At 34.7% G+C, this 22,948-nt stretch overlaps 1 protein-coding gene across 5 annotated transcripts in view; it reads right to left on the bottom strand.

Moving 5' to 3' along the window:
- ARHGAP21 (Rho GTPase activating protein 21) overlaps positions 1-22,948 on the bottom strand; it is a 197,793-nt gene that overhangs the window by 62,097 nt on the left and 112,748 nt on the right. For all 5 annotated transcript variants that reach the window (XR_008912422.1, XM_001376252.4, XM_007504864.3 and 2 more), the window contains 3 exons: positions 8,376-8,468; positions 6,264-6,342; positions 998-1,052 (listed from right to left, as the gene is read on the bottom strand). Coding sequence is in view for 4 of the 5 variants with exons in the window: in XM_001376252.4 (XP_001376289.2) it covers positions 998-1,052; positions 6,264-6,342; positions 8,376-8,468 (227 nt within the window). In the remaining variant the exon portion in view is untranslated. The remainder of the gene's footprint in view (positions 1-997; positions 1,053-6,263; positions 6,343-8,375; positions 8,469-22,948) is intronic.

Genomic DNA, 22,948 nt, shown 5'->3' with positions numbered 1-22,948 from the left:
TAGCACCATGGTGGAAATGTCCGATTTATTGGGAAACACTAATAATGAATACACAGTTTTGCTTAGAAACAGTATTACTATTACACTGTACTTAAGAAAATTATCAATAACTTATGTAATGGTTTAAATCAATTAACAAATTTTGCTTCCCTGAGTTTCTCAGACATTTTTCTCCTTGTTTTTAATAGCTACGTGGTTTACTTTTCTTTATTTATTTGATTATAAACATACAAAAAAAATTTTTAGTAGATAGGTAAAGAAACTATATTTCTTGTCACATTTTTTATATCTATCTCAATGGTTTTTAACCATTTCTTTCCATCTGTTGCTCAATTACTTTTATTCTACTAAACCATTAAAAATAAGAAAAAATTTGTGACATCTTTATTTTTTGTCATCTTCCTTTAGTAATATTGTACTGAGGAAAAAAAATTCTATTTAACTTTTACTTTCTCTATGATAATGAACATACAATTTGCACTATAACTACAGTCTGAGAGTTCAACTTTATCTCCAGACTCCCATCTAAAATAGGTTTTTACATAAAATTTTACATTTCAGTATAAGATGACTTACCTTGAACAGTTGCAGATTTAAGGATAAGTAAATTAATTATACTGGAGGCAAGAACATTTCTTGGTGAGCCCTGTAGAATTACTAGCTATGGTTCTAGTCCTTATACCTTTGAGAGGGTGAGGACTTTGCCATTAGTTTTTATGTATCCCATAGTATTGGCATGTAGCAAGTGCTTAATCAATACTGTTGAACTGAATTATTGAGAACAAACTGCAGGTAGAACCATTTCTTTCACCAGCACTTAGGGCTTCTTATTTCCTTCAACCAACCAAGGCTGTCAGAAGCATGATATGACTTAGAAAAATTTGGCCTAAACTATTCCTATAAAAATTCGATCTACTTTGGTCAAGAAAAAGTTTGTCTCTATCACAGACTTGGTTTAAAAATATGATTGTCTCATAATTGAGTACAGAAAACTTACCACTTGAAGTATGTCTTCATCTTTTGGCATAACACTAAGTTCCAATGTGGTATCACTGAAATTAAACATAAAAACATTTTTTTTATTATTTTTAGGAGAGAAGAAAATATATAGGAGAGGCCAGAGATCAATCAATTCAGAAAGGTTCACAAAATTACTTAAGGTTTAGATGGTTTGTTAAAATCATTACTTTCCAAATCCAAAAGATTTAGAATATGAAAAATAATGCTTAGCTTTTAAATGGAACTAAATGCCTGAGGAATCCTTTCTTAAATATGCATACCTCAAGTTTACTTAAAAACGTTAACTGAGGCATTAGAAATGTTAATTAAACTAAAAAGATAAAACAAAAATTCATAGCAAACAATGCATTATTATTTCATTTCAGATCAGAGAATACATTACAAGATTTTGTAAAAAGCTAAATATCATAGAGAATGGGGGTAGTCTTTAAAATCATCATATTTAGAAATCTTTTCTGTATTCAAATTCAATATTTCAAAGATCAATTTGTTAAGTAAAAAATTCGTTCATCAAGAGAAAAGGAAACCCTATCTGCTGCCATGAATGGATTTTCTTTACTCTGTAATAATTTCAAATTATAAAATATTGATGAAAAACTGTACATATTTTAAGAGTTTAATAAGACCTTACTTCATTTTGATGCTGTAAAGGCTATTAAATGCAAACATTTTCCCCTATCTTTAAAAAAAAAAAGGCTCAGGAGACATAAGTCATAGTGAAACTTGGTGTCTGAAAAACAACATAGAGACTGAGCATAAGCCAGTGTTTCTAAACCTAACCTGAAGGCATTAAGTATAATTTCTGTAATTCAAAGAATGGTAAGCTAAGTAGAGCCATTGGTTTGAATAGGAATAAAAGTATGCAGGGGGTTTTATTTTAGTAGCTTAGTGTCAGTAGATAAATACATACTGATGAGATAAATTCTTCTGCATGGATACATTTTTATATTAATAGACTGCAGAATCTCAATGGCCTTATGCTCCATTATCCATTTGCTACCAACTGCAGACAAAAGGAACACAATTTTTAAAAAATAGAATTGTGAAAACATAATATTTCTCTATTTTTCCAAAAATTTTTGTTATTAAAAATGAGTATTATCATTCTGAACAATTAAAGTACTCTTAAAGATTAAACACATCAAAAGTGAGAATAAATTAATGTGTATTTAAAGGAAAACAAACCATAAGAGAATGACAGAGATTTGGAAGTGGATTTTTAAAGGTGTTTTTAACAGTTCACTTACAATTAGAGGCATAAAAATATCCACAAACAAAACACATCCCAATTATCTTAGAGAAAAGAGCTTGCTAGTCTCTCCCACTGCCTCAACCTTCTGAGGCATTATGTTCAAATTGGTACCACTACCAGGAACATCTAAAACCAAAATATAGGCTCTGTACTATCCCAGAATCTCTTCCTTACTGTACTTAACTAAGGGCATTAGTGTATATTCTTAAGTGTCAATATGTCATCACTATACCATGTTAAAGTTTATTTTTTTTAATTGCTAAGTCATTAATCTGATTGATTAGCCTTGGATTTTAACTATGCTATTTACAGTTATACACTATGCAGTGTGTACTTTGTGCTCAACTTCCTTGAAAATTAAATGTTAAGACTACAGTATTTAAAATATATGAATGTGCTTGTGAGGGTATGGATATATACACAATAAATACATATATGAATTTTTCTTAATTTATTTGGACTTCATTGTCAAAAATGTTCTTAATAGAAATAATTTGAGCAATTAGATAAGAAGTTATTTAATTTTACTATGATCAATATAATCACTTATACTAATAAAAAAAGAACAAAGTTATGGCTAAGAAAATATAATTGAAAAATTACTTTGTATCTGAGTAGAATAGTGCAATAGAAAGAGTAAAAACCAGACTAAAAACCAGAAAACCTGGGATCTAGTTCTGACTCTATTAGTAATTAGCAATATAACCATGGACAATTAATGACTTTTCTGCACTCCATCTATAAAACTAAGGGGAATTTCTTCTAATATAAAACTTCTAGCATAGCTAAATACATGCATCCTCACACTTCACTGAATTATGCACCTTGGTCTCACCATCTCTATCTTGGCTCTAGTTGATGGATCTTTATCACAATTTTAAACCATTTTGTTCCTACTTAGCAAATGAACAAAAAAAGAAGCATTCAGAACCTGAAACTTTGTGATCTACAAGCCCAAGAAAGTGGTTCTAATGAAGTTAGGAATAGGCACTTAAATCATGTCCAAGTAAACTTGGCTTCCAGAAACTCACAAATGTTTAACCACATAAATCTCATGTCATCATCACATTGACTCCCAAGAGTAATTCAATACTTTATGAAGATTTCTTGTTAAGTTTTCAGTTGAGTCCAACTCTTAGTGAACCTGTTGGAGATTTTCTTTTTTATTTTTTAATATTGACAAATATTTATTATATGCATAAAAAAAAGCTTTTAGACAAGGTAAGGTATACTTCTTAAGGATCCTCAACTCACTCAAGGAACTTTTTTCTATCAATGAAGGAAGGGGAGGGCAGCAAATTTCTCAAGAGAAAGGAATAAAGGTAAGAATCCTGGTGTTCTTCAGTGGATGAGAGTAGCTGGAGTGACTGAGTTAGTGTCAAAATGTAGGGAGATGAAAGTCAAGGTAAACAGGTTGAACTTTATCCTTCAAGGTAATGGGAAACCTCAAAACCTATTGAAGTAGGATTGACAGTAGCAGTAAAGAAAGATCATGGGGAAGAGTAAGAATCAGGCTTCTATTTCTTAAAAGAGGTGGGTTAGAAGGGACAGAAAAGAACTAGAACCAGTGAGCCAAGTTTTGGAGATCAGACAAGTTATTGTAATGAAAATTTCCAAATTTCTATTATAACAAAATATGATGGTTTGGAAGGCAGGTTCTCAGTCATAAAACATCTTCAAAGACAATGTGAATTACAACTTGTTGGGGACTTTTAATTTTTATTACTAATAAACATAAAAAGCCCTTCCAAACCTAAAACAAAATATGTAAACACAAAAAAGTGGACTTTATATGAAACCAGGAATGCTAGCTTCATACCATCTTCTTTAAGTATAAAATTCTTTACTTTCATTTCAAAACATTTGTCATGCTATTTGAACTTCTCTTCCTTTGTGTGAATTTACAATATTGCAATGGCCATTAAGACATCATTATTGCTAAACCCAACCTCTCATTTCTCCTCCAAAAACAGTGTTGAGAGGATTTCTAACACCAACAAAATTAATCCCCATATTGGGATTAATCACCGTAGTCTGTCAAAAAAATATAGGTTTCTTTATCCATTCATCTCTTCTGTCTCAAAACTTGGTTGTCCAGTTTTTTTCATTACTTTCAGCATTATTTCTCTTTACATTGTTGATTTTAATTCTTGATTCTGCTCATTTCACTCAGCATCAGTTCACACTACCAGGATTCTTTCTACATTTCTCTGGATTCCTTTGTTTCTATTCCAAACTTCACACTCAGTTCTGGTCTTTCCATCAAGAATGCCTGAAAATCTTCTACTGAATCAAATGTCCATTTTTTCCCATACAGGATTATGCCGAGTTTTGAAGGATAAATTATTCTAGGTTGTAAACCCAGGTCTTTTGCTTCTCTAAATATTGTATTCCAAGATCTCCTCTCATTTATTGTTGAAGCTGCAAAGTCTTGTGTGGTCCTAATTGTAACTCCTTGGTATTTGAACTGTTTCATTCTTGATTCTTGCAATATTTTCTCCTTGATATGGGAATTCTGAATCTTAACTATGACATTCCTGGGAGTTTTCCTTTGAAGATTTCTTATAGGAGGTGATCTATGGATTCTTTCAATTTTTACTCTTCCTTCTGGTCCTAATAAATCTGGGCAGTTTTCAGAGATGATTTCTTGAAAAATAGTATCTAAGCTTTTTACTAGATCAGTGTTTTCAGGGAGCCCAATAATTTTAATATTACCTCTTCTTGACCAGTTTTCTAGATCAGTTGTTTTTGATACCAGATATCTTACATTTTCTTCTTCCAGTTTTTCAATCTTTTGATTTTGTTCCAATATTTCTTGCTGTCTTGAGGAGTCATTGATTTCTGTTTGATCTATTCTTGCTTCCAAGAACTCTACTTTTTGGGCAAGGCTTTCCACGTTCTCTTCTAAGCTACTTAATTTACTTCCAATTCTTTCCTCTAGGACTCATATTTCACTTTTTATCTCTTCTTTCATTTGTTCTAAGAATTGATGAAATTCTTGTGGAAAATTTATTTTTTCCTTAAAGTCTCTAGTTAGAGTTGTTATAGAGTTGCTCATTCCTTCATCTTGAGGATCTCTGGTTTTGATTCTGGGTGTTATTTTCATCTTTAATTTATTTGTCTCTCCAGGTTTTGTTCCTGAAATGGGATTTTCTCCTGGAACTGAGTTATGACACAGATAGACCTTCTGGGTATGTTGACTTCTTATGTTGGGTCTTATCTTGGAGCCCATGTGTTCTGGCACTGACCTCCACATCCTAAGATTAGGCCTCTTTGGATTTTTAAAAGTTCAGAACTAGATCTAAAGGATCTACTGTCAGGAACCTCAGAGTTCCTGGGACTGGACTAAACTGTTTTGATAGCTATGGACAGCTACTTTTCTCAGTAGAGTAGATAGTTTGAAATTCCACGACAGTTTGAATCCTAGATGATAACTTTTTGGAAATGTTCAAGAAAGAATTCTTGTCTAGAAATGAGATGACCTCTTCCAACTATGATTCTAATTTCACACAGTAGAAGCCAGAATTCCAACTCAGGTTTTAAATTTGATTTCCAGTCCTTCATCCACTTTACCATGTACTTGCTTCTTGCCCTCTCATTTTATAGTGACAAAAAGCAAAATTCGCTACACTCAAGAATCAGTTTATTAATTTCTGCAAGATTAGTTCAAGATTTGGCTGTATAGGTATTTGTCTCACTCCTGGAGATTTTCTTGGAAAACATACTGGTTTGCCATTTCCTTCTCTTGTTCATTTTACAGATGAGAAAATAGAGGCAAAGAGGGTTGAGTGACTTGCCCCGGGTCACCCAGTTTATACGTGTCTGAGGCCCAGTTTGAATTCAGGAAGGTGAATCTTTCTGACTCCAGCCAGGGCCTGCCCTCTATCTATCCTGAGCCACCTCACTGCCCACATAAAGATTATACCACTGAATTGAACTGTGAAACATAAACTCATTTCTATCCAAAATGAACATTATTCAAATATCTTACCTGTTCTGAATTAAAGCAATTACTTGGGAATAGGTCTTTCCAATAACACTTTCTCCATTGACTTTTATAATACGATCACCTGCAAGGAAAAGTGAAGAAAAAGCATGAGAAATTCCTGAAGGAAAAAATATCTCAGTGTACCTTATGAGGTAGCATTTCTTCATTAGTCTATGTAGCATTGTCTTTGTTTTTTACTTATTTATTTATTTTTGTTTTTTGTTTATTTATTTAATTTATTTGCACCAATAAAAATAAAGAGGTCATGGTGGAATAGTTGTTGGCTTTATAGGCAGTCACCTCTCACTAAATGGCCACTGTTACACTGACATGGGAGGAGGAAAAGCAGCGGCAAATGAATGGATCCACTCCATTTCCTCCAATTTACCTCATTACTATTGTTATAAAACACAGAACCAAAAGGAAATTACAAATAATATGCTGACCATTCATTTGTTTTAATGGCCCAGCTGGGTTTACTTTAGTTATCTCTTTTTTCACCTGACTATCTCCTTAGTAACCACTCACATTCATATATGATTTAAGGTTTGTACCTGTATTACTTAATTTGAGCCTGACAATAACCCTATGAAGTAGTATTATTACCACCATCCCCATTTTTTTACAGATAATGAAAACTGAAGGCCAAAGACTTTAAGTGACTTGCCCATGGACAGATAAAAAGCTAATAAGTCCTAGTAATGCAGTCACAAGACTGGCTTCCAGGGCCATGCTACTTTTCCTAATAAATGTCCGATATGGTAAATGCCTATAGCTGGCTATAGTGTCTTGCTTTTTGTGTCTAAAAACAAGTGTGCTTGTCTATGAGAAAACAAAATTTATATGGATTAAGTTATTTGCCAAGAAAAAAAACTCAGATGGCACTTGAGTAGATAGGTCATGCAAAGAGAGGGTAGAAATGAGCTGATAAGAAATAGTATGTCGATTATTGGTAAAATCAGAGGAAAAAAAAAACTTGTTTGTTTTTTTTCTAACTGTGTTCTATTTAATGTCCCCTATGTCATCTTTTCAACCTCTCGTGATTTGAAAAATCTAATGCATTCCATAAAAACAGATATTGAAAATCTGCTTTTGGGTTCTTTACTTGGGGACCATAGATACCCAAGAAGTCTGTGGAAAGATTTTAGAGGTTCCATGAACTTTGCTAGGAAAAAAGATTTCATTTTATAAATTTGAACTAGATAATCATCTTAAATATTACTCAATATAGTTATTATTTGAATATTAAAAAGTTAAAAATATAATTCTTTACAAAAGGCAATGAAAGACTGTAGGGAGTTTCTAGCTAATTCTGGTTATAAAGCATTTCTTGATAATAGAATGTCATTATTTTAAACACTGAAAGTATTAAATATTCTCTACAAAATAGCAACCACAGGCATTATCTAATCATTCAATTCTATTTCATTTTTTATAGTATAATCCAAGTGGATGAATTAAAATAAAAATAGTCAATACCTCACATTTATAGACTTCAGGGGTTAACAAAGTACTTTTATGTACATTATGTAATTTTAATATTCAGAACAATTGTGTAAAACCAAAACTTTTACTGTCCCCATTTTGTAGATGAGCAAAACGAGGTTTAGAAACATTTAAGTGACTTGCCTACTTGCTCAAGTTCACAGTCTAGTATCAAGCAGGATTTATACTTAGGTCTTCTTGGCTCCAAGTTCAGAGATCTTTTGACCATACACATAGGTCTCAAAAGTCTTTGTGCCTTCTTTTCATAATACTAAAAAGTGCTTTATAATGGCACTAAAACTTTTGGGATGCCCTTCATATTAGAATAATCCCAAAGGTCAGATGGCTTGCCATGTGAGGTAAATTACTCCTCACTAGGAGGCTTTAAGCAAAAGCTAGATTGCTAAGTATAAGGTAAAAAGTATTCTTGTTCTATTGTTAGACAAAGTAAACAGACGGTTTTCTGAGATCCTCTCAACTCTTAAGATTCTGAGAATGGATAAAGAAATAGGGAGAAAATCAAACAAATGGGGACTATTTGGAAAATGAAATGGGAAACAAAATGAAAAAGAAAACAGAGCCCTCAGGTTTGATCCTCAGGTAGTGTAATGTAAAACAGAAGAAGAGTACCTGTGCATAATCCAGCTTCAAAAGCAGGTCCTCCTTCTTTAACTTGCTTAACAAATATGGTGTCCATAGGCTCCAGTCTGTTTCTTTGCTTTCCTGCAAAAAAAAAAAAGTCTTTAAAGATATAAGCTTATATTAAAATACAAATTATACTAATCATCAGAAAATTTTCTTATCTTCATTCTCTCCCTATTTTACTGGCTACTCCCTGCCTTCAAACATGCCCAAATCTCCCTCATCCCTTTCAAGAAGGAAAAAAAAAAGCCTTCATGAAAAATTGCCAACCCTTTGAGCCAGAGGTTCTTATACATGGATTTCAAAGGGTCTGTGAACTTGGATAGGAAAAACTTAACATCTTTACTTTCACTAATGTCTAACTGAAAGTTAGCATTTCCTTCAATTATTTAAAGATATTATTCTTAGAAGGGGCTCATGGACTTTTACCAGATTGCCAAAGGGTCCAAAACACAAAACGGGTAAGAAGAACTCCTAGCTTACCAGAATTTGTATCTCTCTTCAGCTAAACTCCTAGGGGGAAAAAATAGCTAGCAACATGCTTGTCTCACTAACCACTCCTTTATATTCCTGTAAGATCATTCTTATGCGTGCCCTTTGCAATCAGGCTTCCAATTTCATCAATCATACTTTTCCCAAAATAAACAATGATCTCAAAATTGCTGAATATGATGGCAATTTTTTTTACTTTATATTTTTCTACACTTCTTTGATGCATTTTGCACTATTGAAAAACCATTCCTCCTGAAACATTCTCAGCTATGAGTTTTTATAACCCTCCCTATTGGTTCTCTTCTTACCAGTCTACTACATCTCAATCTTTTTTGCTAAGTGATCTTTCACATCATCTATATCCTCATTAGGGGTGCACCCTAAGCCTCTCCCTAGAACGTCATCCTGTTGTCTCAGCAGCATCTCTATGCAGATGATTCTCACATCTATAGATCCTGCCCAAGTCAAGCTCCTAAATTTCAAACTAAACTTCCCAATTTCCATTAAGGAGACTACCATTTGTTCAGTGTCTGGTTGGCAACTGTGGCATTATCCTCAACTTCTCCCCCCCCCCCAACATATCCAATCCATTGAGTAATCTTGCCACTTCTACCTTCCCAACACCTCTCGAATAAGGATGTCTCGTCTCTACCATGCCCTTTGCAGACTCAGCACTCCAATGATTTGCTAAGTGGCTTCCCTGACTACAATCTCTCCCCACTGGTACCAAAGTCATTTTTCCTAAATCGCAACTCCACTGTACAACAAAGTCAAAATCCTTCCTCTTGTCTATAGCATCAAATACAAACATCTGCTTGGCTTTTCAAGTGCTTCACAAGTTGGCCCCAACCTATCATTCAAGTCTTCTACAACATTCTCTATAATCCATCCAAACTTTCCTTCTCTTTTTCTCACGAATGATAGTTAGGCTTTGTGCCTTTAAAATGGATAGTTTCCCATTCCTGAAGTGTACTCCCTCCTCACTTCAGCCTAACAGAATCCCTAGCTTCCTTTAAGAAACAGCTTAAGCACCACTGGCTACATGATGTTCTTCCTGAGCTCTCAATGGCTAGTGCCCTCCTCCCTATGCTCCTTGCATTTTATTACCTTGTATTTATTCTGCATATACTTATCTATCTTCCACGATCAAATCTGTAAATGCCTTTTAATCAATGTTTGCTTCATCTTTGCCTTTGTATCCTAGTGTCTAGCATGGTACATACTATGTAGCAGGTACTTAATTAGGGTTTTTTTGATTGACGACTACTCCAAGATTACTCATTTACTAAAAAATGTCATGCATTCTATATTCATTAAAGCATGCTAGTGTTGTAGGGTATAAAAATAAGGTCAATGCAAGACCTTGGTCAAGAGAAAATTGGATTCTACTTGGGGAGACAATATATGCACATATCAAAATTTAAACTGAATGTAAATGGCAATATAAGTTCACATTATGATTAAATGTCAAATATTAAGAAACAAATGATTTCTATCTATGACTAACTTTTCCATAAGTATGGTTTAATGGATAGTCAGCCTTGGAATCAAGAAGACATCTATTGACACATACTGATGATGGGACACTAAACAAGTCATTTAATAAATAATCTCAGTGTTCAGTTCTTGATATCAATAAAATCGCAAGTCCAATCTCTATTCCTATCCCTATCTATTCTCTAAGCATTTACTGCATAAATCCTTTGAGTCAGAATCATATTTTTTGTTTTTGTGTCTAATATACCTTGAAAATGAAATAAGTAGATTCACACATATCCTTAAATGTGCCTCAAATGACACTAATTTTTTAAAAAAAACTTTCCCTCTATTCTCAAGCTGCTAAAGTATACCAACTAACTGATATTTGAAAAAAGAAATAATAAAAAAGTTCAGTGAACAAAACTACATGATACTTTAGAAAACCTTAGCAAAGACTTTTTACTCACAATGAATTAAAAGACAAAACCTCCCATAATATGCCATTTTCAGCATCAACTTAAAATACAAGTTTTCTCTAACATAGTTCAATTCAATTTAAGGAGAGAAATCTTTAAATAGTTTACATTAAAAAAAAAACAAAGTAAATTCCACCTATTGTTCCCTTCACAGTTTGATTTTTGCACTAAGGGGCATTAGAAAGACAACAATCCATTCCTCCTTTCCAAAACATGAAGATTTGATAAATTGTGCTGAATGAACAACTTGCTTTAATGGGATGAATTGCACAACAAAAAGAAAGTAATATCAGATGTTTTCTAGACTCTCAAGATTCCATATCTATATAAAACAAAATAAAAAGATTTTAAATTACTGCTAATATGAATGAAAAATAATGAATAATTGGCATCAATGTACGAACAATTTCAAGGACTTAAGCCAGTTATCTGCACAAGTGTGTCTCATCTTATGGAACAATTATGACCTAAGGAAATTTACTATCACAATTATACTTTTAAAAATACTATTTTTAAAAAGATCAAGATGAAAAAAAATCTGAAATGTTTTTTCCTAAAAAATAAGATCCATAAGGAAAATTAATAGAAATAATTAGTAGTAGATAGATCTAAGATAGCAATCAGTGTTCTGGCCTTAATAAGAATTCTTGATCTTCATCTGGCTTTTCCCCCCCCATGTCCCTAGTAAATAAAGAAATGAATAAAAATTGGAAGTGGTTTTTGATCTTGTGTGCTATGCCTTTCTATAGGAATGGTGAGGAAAACAAACAAAAACCCTGATGAAAATGAACTGAGAATGCTAACAAGAACACCATTTTTAAGCCATCAGATATTAATTTACATGCCAGTACTCTTTCCTTTAAGGAGTTTTTCTAACAACTTGTTTGTCATCAGAGTCCTAGAAACAGACAGAGCCAAGACTTGAATATAAGTATTCTGACTCCCAACTACATTATTATTTCCACTATACTATGCTGCCAAACCACACCATTATTAAGATGGGTAAACTAGAAGCAGACACAAAGTTAGTAAAAAATACGAATTCTTTAGCCCGGCATTTAAGGCTGCTCAAAATGTGGTTCTAATTTATTTTTTTCAATGAAATTTCTTATATTTTCCTTCACATAATTTCAACTTCACATTCTAATTCCTGTTATCCATACACCTGCTAAATAAAACCTTCCCAAAAGTTTATAATTTACTCCCTCCTCCTCACAATCTTTTTGTTCCTTAAATGCTCTGGTCCTCACAAAATCTTCCCAGATTACTCTACCTAATAGTGCTATTCCTGCTTCAAATTGTTTTAAAAGTTTTAAAACTGTAATTACCTTTAAGGGGAGAGAGGGTTGGGAAAGAGCAGAGAGAGATATGATCCTTACTCCTATGAGGGCAGGGACTGTGAGTTTTTGTTCTTATCCCGAATACTTAGCACACAGTAGGCTCTTAAATTGAGAACAAAAGCAAAGGAGGAAACAGAAAAACTATGAAATGAAGTACTAAGAAGGTATAACAATTCAGGGACTTTTGGTAAAGAGGAAAACTGCACTGCATCCTTCAAGAGACCTCAAGGTGTGTGTGTGTGTGTACATACATATATATATACACACATACACGCACATATAATTTATAATGTGATATATATATGTGTATATATGTACACACATATAATAGATTATCATTGAAGTTCAAAATAAAATTGAGTCAAGAAAAGACCCAATCCTGCCTGGAATACTGTTTTGAAGAAGGCAAAGAAATACAGACTACATTCCTTAACGTTTCCTCCAAAAACTACTAAAATTTTAAGAGATTTTTGTATTTAATGAAAAATTTCAGATATTTTAAAATATTTTTGTAGAAAGAATATTTTTCATTATGATGACAGTAAAAAAAAGGTGTACCAGTATAAATTTTACACACACATATATCTATATACATACATACACACACATGAGGAGGGAGATAAATGTTCATTTTCATGATGTTTACCTATAATATACACATTGTTAATGTAGCATCATATCTGAAAATGTATAACTCATTGTTCAAACAATATAAAGTTGGCAACATTTCTGTTGAGCTTTCTATAATAAAAGCATAATGAAAGTATGGATCAATTCACAATTGCTATTAATTCCCTCTCTATTTTTTCTACTTCATAAATGTATAATCCATTGCCTTTAGCAGTACTATTTTAAAGATTACACTGAGCAGGAATAAATCTATATTTAACATTTTCCCCTGGATACATTTTTCCATTGCCACCCAAAGTGACTGGTGCTCAAAACTGGCCATCTCAAACCAAAAATAAACAAATTTCATTCAAATAAATATTTCTAAGAGAAGAGCTTAGTGTGGTTTAATTTGATTTTTTATGTTTAATACTGCCAAATAGTTGTAAATGACCTACAGAGATTTCACTATTTTGATCACTATACTCAGTATTTCTTATTCTCTTTCTCAACAAGTTAGCATAGCTATTATATAGCCAATTAACCCATAAAATTGCTCATTTGTTTTGGTTCTGGTATCATTATTTCAGATATGATGAATCTGAATTTCTTTTCAAAACAAAGCTACTTTTAGAGATATATGTTAATAGCTTCTGTCATCAATAAATTTAAAGATGGTAGAAAACAAGAAGCATTGTAAGACTGGAGAAAGGCACATGTCCCCACTTTTTTTTTTTACTTTAAAAGATTATTTTTATTTAGCCAATTTCAAACATTAGTCCATGGATACAAAAATCATTTTCTTTTCCTTCCTCCCCTCCCACCACCCCTCCCATAGCCGACACGTGATTCCACTGGATATCACATGTGTCCTTGATCTGAACCCATTTCCATGTTGTTGATGTTTTCACTAGGATGTTTATTTAGAGTCTACATCCCCAATCATATCCCCTCGGCCCCTGTTGTCAGGCAGTTGCTTTTCCTCGGTGTTTTTACTCCCACAGTTTGTCCTCTGCTTGTGGATAGTGTTTTTTCTCCTAGATCCCTGCAGATTGTTCAGGGACATTGCATTGACACTAATGGAGAAGTCCATTATGTTCGATTATACCACAGTGTATTAGTCTCTTTGTACAATGTTCTCCTGGTTCTGCTCCTTTCGCTCTGCATCACTTCCTGGAGGTTGTTCCAGTCTCCATGGAATTCCTCCACTTTATTATTCCTTTGAGCACAACAGTATTCTATCACCAACATATACCACAATTTGTTCAGCCATTCCCCAACTGAAGGGCATCCCCTCATTTTCCAAATTTTTGTCACCGCAAAGAGTACAGCTATGAATATTCTTGTACAAGTCTTTTTCCTTATTATCTCTTTGGGGTACAAACCCAGCAGTGCTATGGCTGGGTCAAAAGGTAGGCAGTCTTTTATCACCCTTTGGGCATAGTTCCAAACTGCCCTCCAGAATAGCTGGATCAATTCACAACTCCACCAGCAATGAATTAATGTCCCTACTTTGCCATACCCCCTCCAGCATTCATTACTTTCCTTTGCTGTCATGTTAGCCAATCTGCTAGGTGTGAGGTGATACCTAAGAGTTGTTTTGATTTGCATCTCTGATTATAAGAGATGTAGAGCACTTTTTCATGTGCTTATTAATAGTTTTGATTTCTTTGGCTGAGAACTGCCTGTTCATGTCCCTTGCCCATTTATCAATTGGAGAATGGCTTCATTTTTTTGTACAATTGATTTAGTTCTTTGTAAATTTGAGTAATTAAACCTTTGTCAGAGGTTTTTATGGAGATTGTTTCCCAATTTATTGCTACCCTTCTGATTTTGGTTACATTGGTTTTGTTTGTACAAAAACTTTTTAATTTGATGTATTCCAGATTATTTATTTTGCATTTTGTAACTCTTTCTAAGTCTTGCTTGGTTTTGAAGTCTTTTCCTTCCCAAAGGTCTGACATGTATGCTATTCTGTGTTCGCCTAATTTTCTTATAGTTTCCTGCTTTATGTTCAAGTCATTCACCCATTTTGAATTTATCTTGGTATAGGGTGTGAGGTGTTGATCTAAACCTAATATTTCCCACATTGTCCTCCAATTTTCCCAGCAGTTTTTTATGAAATACTGGATTTTTGTCCCCAAAGCTGGGATCTTTGGGTTTGTCATATACTGTCTTGCTGAGGTCGCTTGCCCCCAGTCTATTTCACTGATCTTCCTTTCTGTCTCTTGGCCAGTACCAAACTGTTTTGACGACCACTGCTTTATGATATAGTCTGAGATCTGGGACTGCAAGGCCCCCTTCCTTTGTATTTTTTTTTTCATTATTTCCCTGGATATCCTTGATCTTTTGTTCTTCCAAATGAACTTTGTTATGTTTTTTTCTAAATCAGTAAAAAAAAAATTTTGGAAGTTCCATGGGTATGGCACTAAATAGATAGATGAGTTTAGGTAGGATGGTCATTTTTATTATATTGGCTCGTCCTACCCATGAGCAGTTAATGTTCTTCTAATTGTTCAAGTCTAGTTTTAGTTGTGCGGAAAGTGTTTTGTAGTTGTGTTCATATAGTTCCTGTGTTTGTCTCGGGAGATAGATTCCTAAGTATTTTATTTTGTCTAAGGTAATTTTGAATGGGATTTCTCTTTCTAGTTCTTGCTGCTGAGCTGTGTTGGAATTATATAGAAATGCTGATGACTTATGTGGGTTTATTTTGTATCCTGCAACTTTGCTAAAGTTGTTGATTATTTTGATGAGCTTTTTGGTTAAATCTCTAGGATTCTTTAAGTAGACCATCATGTCATCTGCAAAGAGTGATAATTTGGTCTCCTCCTTGCCTATTTTAATGCCTTCAATTTCTTTTTCTTCTCTAATTGCTACTGCTAGTGTTTCTACTACAACGTCAAATAATAGAGGTAATAATGGGCATCCTTGTTTCACTCCTGATCTTAATGGGAATGGATTTAGTTTATCCCCATTGCAGATGATATTAGTTGATGGTTTTAGATATATACTGTTTATTATTTTTAGGAACGACCCTTCTATTCCTATGCTTTCTAGTGTTTTTAGTAGGAATGGGTATTGTATTTTATCAAAGGCTTTTTCTGCATCTATTCAGATAATCATGTGATTTTTGTTGGTTTGCTTGTTGATGTGGTCAATTATGTGAATAGTTTTCCTAATATTGAACCAGGCCTGCATCCCTGGTATAAATCCTACTTGATTATGGTGAATGACCCTTCTGATCACTTGCTGGAGTCTTTTTGCTAGTATCCAAGATTTTTGCATCTATATTCATTAGGGAGATTGGTCTATAATTTTCTTTCTCTGTTTTTGGCCTGCCTGGCTTTGGAATTAGTACCATGTTTGTGTCATAAAAGGAGTTTGGTAGAACTCCCTCTTTGCTTATTATGTCAAATAGTTTGTATAGTATGGGAGTTAGCTGTTCTTTGAATGTTTGATAGAATTCACTGCTGAATCCGTCAGGCCCTGGGGATTTTTTCTTAGGAAGTTCTTTGATGGCACTTTGGATTTCTTTTTCTGATATGGGATTATTTAAGAAATCTATTTCTTCTTCTGTTAGTCTAGGCAACTTATATTTTTGTAAATATTCATTCATATCACCTAGGTTGATATATTTATTGCCATATAGTTGGGCAAAGTAGTTTTTAATGATTGCCTTAATTTCCTCTTCATTGGAGGTGAGATCCCCCTTTTCATCCTTGATGCTGTTAATTTGCCTTTCTTCTTTCCTTTTTTTAATTAGATTGACCAGTACTTTGTCTATTTTGTCTGTTTTTTCAAAGTACCAGCTTCTAGTCTTGTTTATTAGCTCAAAAGTTCTGTCACTTTCGATTTTATTAATTTCTCCCTTAATTTTTAAGGGGTTTTTAATTTGTTCGTTCTCAAGTTTTTTGATTTGTATTTCCAATTCCTTGATCTCTGTCCTCCCTAATTTAATATATGCACTCAGAGATATGAATTTTCCTCTAAGTACTGACTTGGTTGCATCCCATAAGGTTTGAAAGGATGTCTTGCCGTTGTCATTTTCCTCAATGAAATTATTAATTGTTTCTATGATTTCTTCTCTAACTATCCGATTTTGGAGTATCATATTATTTAATTTCCAATAAAATTTTGATTTGGTTCTCCATGTACCCTTACCGATCAATATTTTTATTTCCTTCTGATCTGAAAAGGCTGCATTTATTATTTCTGCTTTTCTGCATTTGAGTGCCATGTTTCTGTGACCTAGTGTATGATCTATTTTTGTGAATGTGCCATGTGGTGCTGAAAAGAAGGTGTATTCCTTTTTGTCCCTATTTATTTTTCTCCATATGTCTATTAACTCTAATTTTTCTAAGATTTCATTCACCTCTTTTACCTCTTTCTTGTTTATTTTTTGGGTTGATTTATCTAAATTTGATAGTGGTTGGTTCAAGTCTCCCACTAATATGGTTTTACTGTCTATTTCCTCCTTCAATTCTCCTAGTTTCTCTATTAAAAATTTGGATGCTATACCATTTGGTGCATACATGTTGATTGGTGATATTTCCTCATTGTCTATACTCCCTTTTAGCAGAATATATTTACCTTCCCTATCCCTTTTGATCAGGTCTATTTGTGCTTTGCCTTTGTCAGATATCATGATTGCAACTCCTGCCTTCTTTCTATCAATTGAGGCCCAAAAGGTCTTACTCCAACCTTTAATTCTAACCTTGTGAGTGTCAACCCGCCTCATATGTGTTTCTTGAAGACAACAAATTGTAGGGTTTTGGGTTCTAATCCAATCTGCTATTTGTCTACGTTTTATGGGTGAGTTCATCCCATTCACGTTCAAAGTTATGATTGTCATTTGTGGATTCGCTGGCATTTTGATATCTTCCCCTAGTTCTGACCTTTTTTCTTTAGCTATCTATCTCCTTTTGAACCAGTGATTTACTTTAGGTCAGTCCCCCTAATCCCCTCCCTTGAGATGCTTCCCTTTCTAGCCCCTCCATTTTTATGCTCCCTCCCCCTCCCCCCTCTCCTTCCCTCCCTTTTTATACTCCCTCCCCCCACCCCCTCCTTAATTTTCCTTTCTTTCTTGCCCTAATGGATAAGATAGAATTCAGGGTCCCACTGGATCTAGATGTTCTTCCCTCTCAGATTTGATTTCACTGAGAGTACGGTTTAAGTAATTCCACTTCACGCTCTCTTCCTCTCCTTCTCATATGAGAGTTCTTCCCCTCCCCTTCCCATGTGTATCTTTATATGGGAAAGATTATTCTATTGATTCCCCCCCTATTTCTTGAAGTAAGTCTTAGTGTTATTGATGGTTCCCCCCTCCCTTTTCCTTTCTTTGCCCCCACTTTCCCCAAATCTTCTTAATGCCCCAATCTTTCCCTATACTCTTATGATGCAAACAATTTTTGAGAGCTACACATAACATTTTCCCCACATATTAATATATATAATTTGATGTAAATGTAGTCCTTATAGAAGAGAGTTTGACTTAAAGAAAAAGATAAGATTTATCTACTTTTCCCTTTCTTTCATGTTTACCTTTTCATGTTTCTCTTGCTTTCTGTGCTTGGATATCGAACTTTCCACTAAGTTCTGGTCTTTTCTTAGCAAATGCTTGGATGTCTTCTATTTTGTTGAATGCCCATACTTTCCCCTGGAAGTATATAGTCAGTTTTGCTGGGTAGTTGATTCTTGGTTGGAGACCCAGCTCTCTTGCCTTTCTAAATATCGTGTTCCATGCTTTGTGGTCTCTTAGTGTGTTAACTGCTAAGTCATGTTTGATCCTTATGGGAGCCCCCCTATATCTGAAGCTCCTCTTCTTGGCTTCTTGTAGGATTTTCTCCTTTTCTTGGAAGCTCTTGAATTTGGCAATTACATTCCTAGGGTTTGTCTTTTGGGGATTTAGTATAGAGGGTATTCTATGAACCCTTTCTATTTCTATTTTGCCCCCTTGCTCCAGAACGTGTGGGCAATTTTCTTTTATAATCTCCTGTAGAATAATATCGAGTTTATTGTTTATCTCTGGTTTTTCTGTGAGACCGATAATTCGGAGGTTATATCTTCTTCCTCTGTTTTCCAAGTCTGTGACCTTTTCAGTGAGATATTTTATGTTTTCTTCTAAAATTCATTACTTTTTTGGGTTTGCTTTATTGATTCTTGCTGTTTTATGATCTCACTTTCTTCGAGTTGCTTAATTCTTGTCGTTAGGGACTGGTTTTACGTTTCAGCTTTGTCTGCCCTTCTATTGGATGCTTCGAGATCTTTTTCCAATTGAGCAGTCTTATCTGTCAGACTGCTGATCTCTTTCTCCCATTTTTCTTTCCAGGTTTCCATCTTTTGCATAAGTTCCAGTTTGAGATCTTCCAGAGCTTGTTGATAGTTTCCATTTTGGGAGGCATGTTCTGATTTTTTTTGGATTTCATCCTCATTCTCTTCTTTTCCTTGGGTACTCCCACCATAAAAGTTTTCAATAGTCACCTTTTTCCCTTTCTTCCTGGAGGCTTGATTTTGGGCCATGTGAGCCATCTCTTTGGTGGTTTTATTCCCCTTTCCTTTTTGGTCTGGGGTCTTGGTGATATGGGTGGGTTTTCTGTGAATTTAGGTTGCCTCAGACTAGTTCTTCCCAGCCTCCAAGGTTTCTTAGAGCACTGGGCCCCTGATCACATCCAAACTGCCCAAGTGTTCAGCTCCGCCCAGATAATCAGCGCATGGTCCGCCCCTGGTATTTAGCTCCGCTCAGATGCTCAGCGCAACCGCCCCTAGGACGGCTCCTTGGGCCCCCTGTGCTCAGTGCAGGATTCTCCCGTGAAACCGCCCTGAGACGTTTTTTCCTGGCAGTCCCCAGATCCCAAGGACCTTGGAGTGCCCCACCCCCAGACAGAGACGTTCCCCACTCACTCGCTGTCCCAGTGAGCACTCTGGTAGCTCACTCTGGTTTGGTGGGGGAGGTGGGGGGTGGGGGGAAGGGCTGCTCAGTTCAAGTTTCTGTGCAAGCTTTTCCTCCTTCTTATTATAGTGTGGAAATGTTCAAACCCCATGTACCTTCGCCTCTGTAGTGTACTGGGGAGTACTGGGGAGTCCTTCTGTTCCTCCAATGGTGATTTTTATGCTCCTTTGATGTAATCTATTTCGTTCTGTGCCAGGGAGAGGAAGCGTGTGGCGTCTAGATTGCAGCCATGATTACCCGGAAGTCCTATTCCTTGATTTCTAATGATCTTTAATAAATCTCTTAAAATATAATATTTTTGTTATTGAGATTTAATTTTAACTTTTACAAAATCTGGCCTCAGTCACTTTCCAGCTATGTGACCCTGGGCAGGTCACTTGATCCCCATTTCTTAGCCCTTACCACTCTTCTGCCTTGGAATCAATACCAAGTCAGAAGGTAAGAGTTTAAAAGTAAAAAAAAAAGTAAAAGATCGTAAAGTTGTCCCTCAGTCAGGAAGATCTGAAGCCAAATTTGGTCTCAATCAGTTAATAGCTATAGGACTGTGGGCAAGTCACTTAAAATTTACCTCAGTTTCTTCAACTGTAAAATGAGAATAACATCAGCACCAAGGTTATTGTAAAAGTGCTTAACAGTATCTAGCACAGAGTAGGCACTACATAAATGCTTATTCCCCTCCCCCTTTTCCCTTCAAAAAGCACTGAAGCTTTTAAGACTGTTTTTATTTATCCAAGAGGACCAATTAACATCATAAGGTTGACTTGTGTGTGAATTGACTTGTGTGTGAATTGGTTTTAAGTGAGGCAGAGATGCACAAAATTATTAGCCTCACTCTCTCTTCCAGATTCCTTTAAGTCCAGGGGCAAGCCAAAAGGTAGGAAGAGTGGTGATGAATTCCGTGGATGACCTTGATGCCTTCCATGTTTGATCAAACTCTTAGCCTGCTTCATTCACCTTCATGGCCACTGGAACAAATTGTTCTCATCCGCCCATTCCACCAAGGGAAATCTCATGAGTTGGTAGATATCCTACCAACTCACCAATGAGTTTGAGACTGATTAAGCCCATCTTCAGGGATAGTTTTAGCCTGAAAAATGTTATAACTTCTAGGAACCAGCCACAGGAGAGAACTGGGTGACAGGTGGATACCAAATGTGGATAAGCAGCCCTGGAAGGGGCTATGCAAACCCTCACACCAGAAATGCTAGTACTCTTTGAACATCCCATACACTATATACACTCATGGCCTCCTAAAAGGCTGAGACAAAATAATGATCATTCAATATTGCTACCACTAGGTGTCAGACCTGACCCTGGGAACTTCAGCAGAACTAACTTGGCAAGATAAGACTCTTGAGAAGAAACTTCAGAGGCCATTCAAGTCCAGCCTTCCTGAGGAATGCAAGTTCACCTGAATCATATTTCCAACAAGTCATAGTAGCATAACTGGCAGTGTGCATTTCAAAGAAAACTCACATCAGAAAAAATGTATATTTTTATAACATTTGATATAGGAATAACAGATATTAAGATCACATGTATAGAGATCATCTCATACCAGCTTGACTTTAAATCAAAAAGTTACTAATTTATATTGTTTGTCTGTTAGTGGTAGAAGTAATCATATTATCATTGGTAATAAAAATTTAAGTCAGATTAGCATAGATTGACAATGAATGCTAATTCCAAAACTGAATTGGATATTTCTCAGCTAGAAGGGAGCTGAGATACCTCTTGGTTTAATACATATAGTTGAGAAAACCAAGACAGAGGGCAAAAGTAACTTGTTCAAGGTGATATTTAAGAATTTTATCCCCAGTCCTCCTACTTCCAGTTCAGTACTGCTTCCACTACATCATGGTGACATGTAACCTATTACACACACACACACACACACACACACACACACACACACACACACACACACCTTAGTAATTCAAAGTATTTATATTTCAGAGGAAACTTTGATACCTTTCAGTCTAGTTAAATTCTATTAAACTAAGAACTCCTTTCCGGGTCAGGATTCTATGCCTCTATTAGGTCAATTTGGCTAAAATATAGAGTGCATTAAAGGAAAAAACTTGGAATAAGTATAGAAAAATGGGCTGGGATCCACTTTTATCTCTAAACAAGAACATGTCTGAAAGTCTTCAGTAAAAATGTACCACTTGACTAATGTACCACCACTCCCCCTCATCCCAAAACTTGTCCAGAAATCTATCAGAAAACGGATTTGTAATATTTTGAAATAGTGTTGTTTTTTGTCTTCATTTTAGTCTTACAACTGCCAAATTGTTGTGGTATTATTAAGCATATGTGTATTTGCATATAAAATATATGTATATGAAAACTAAAACAAGAATTGGTCAAACTATATTTTCCAATTGAATACATTATGTTTTCAAGGCTGCAAAAAGTGTACAGTTGTGAAACAAGTTGTAAATAAAGACTTGTATTTAAAAAAAAAAACTCCATCCAAAATCAGACATGCCTGGATGCTGTAAAAAATCTGTGTAAAAATAAATAAAACTATTACCATGAAAAAAAAAGGATTAGAGGATTTCAATGCCACACTAAGAAGTTTCTATTCTGTTTCTGTTCTATTCTAAAGGAATGGAGGAATAAGAAATCAATTGAATAGAAAAGTGACATGATAAAAAGATAACATGCTTATCACATTTGACCTGAAGCTATGGAAGTATAGCTAATATAGTAGAAGACAGAACTGGGATACAAAAAGATCTCAAAAGGCTTGAAAGATATCATGATCTAATAAGAAATTTGTTATGGTTAAATATAAACACACTTAAATTACAAAAATGAACTTTATAAGTAGATGATGGTTAAGGCATAACTTTAAAAGATTTTATATGAAAAAGCTTGACATTTTCAATTAATAATAGTTGATATTTGCATAGTATTTTGCAAGCTTACCTACTTCTCATTTGTTCATTTCAACATCCCTATGAGGTATTATCATCTCCGTTTTCAGATTAAGGAAAACTAAGGATCAGAAAGACTATCTTGTCCATGGTTGTAGAACTCATAAATACTGAAGTCAGAATTTAAATACAGGACTACTGATTCCAGAACTATGCTGTATTTCTGATGGAGTACAAATTCAAAGAGTTAGTAGTATATTTTTTGGCAGCCAAAAAAGGGGAGGGGGATTACAATCTTAAAATGCAACCACATATTAAAATAGAAATCTATGGT

The sequence above is a fragment of the Monodelphis domestica genome, chromosome 5 (genome assembly GCF_027887165.1).
Source record: "Monodelphis domestica isolate mMonDom1 chromosome 5, mMonDom1.pri, whole genome shotgun sequence".
Taxonomy (NCBI): domain Eukaryota; kingdom Metazoa; phylum Chordata; class Mammalia; order Didelphimorphia; family Didelphidae; genus Monodelphis; species Monodelphis domestica.
The sequence above is the reverse complement of the archived record's forward strand: the minus strand, read 5'-3'. Positions and strand labels throughout refer to the sequence as shown.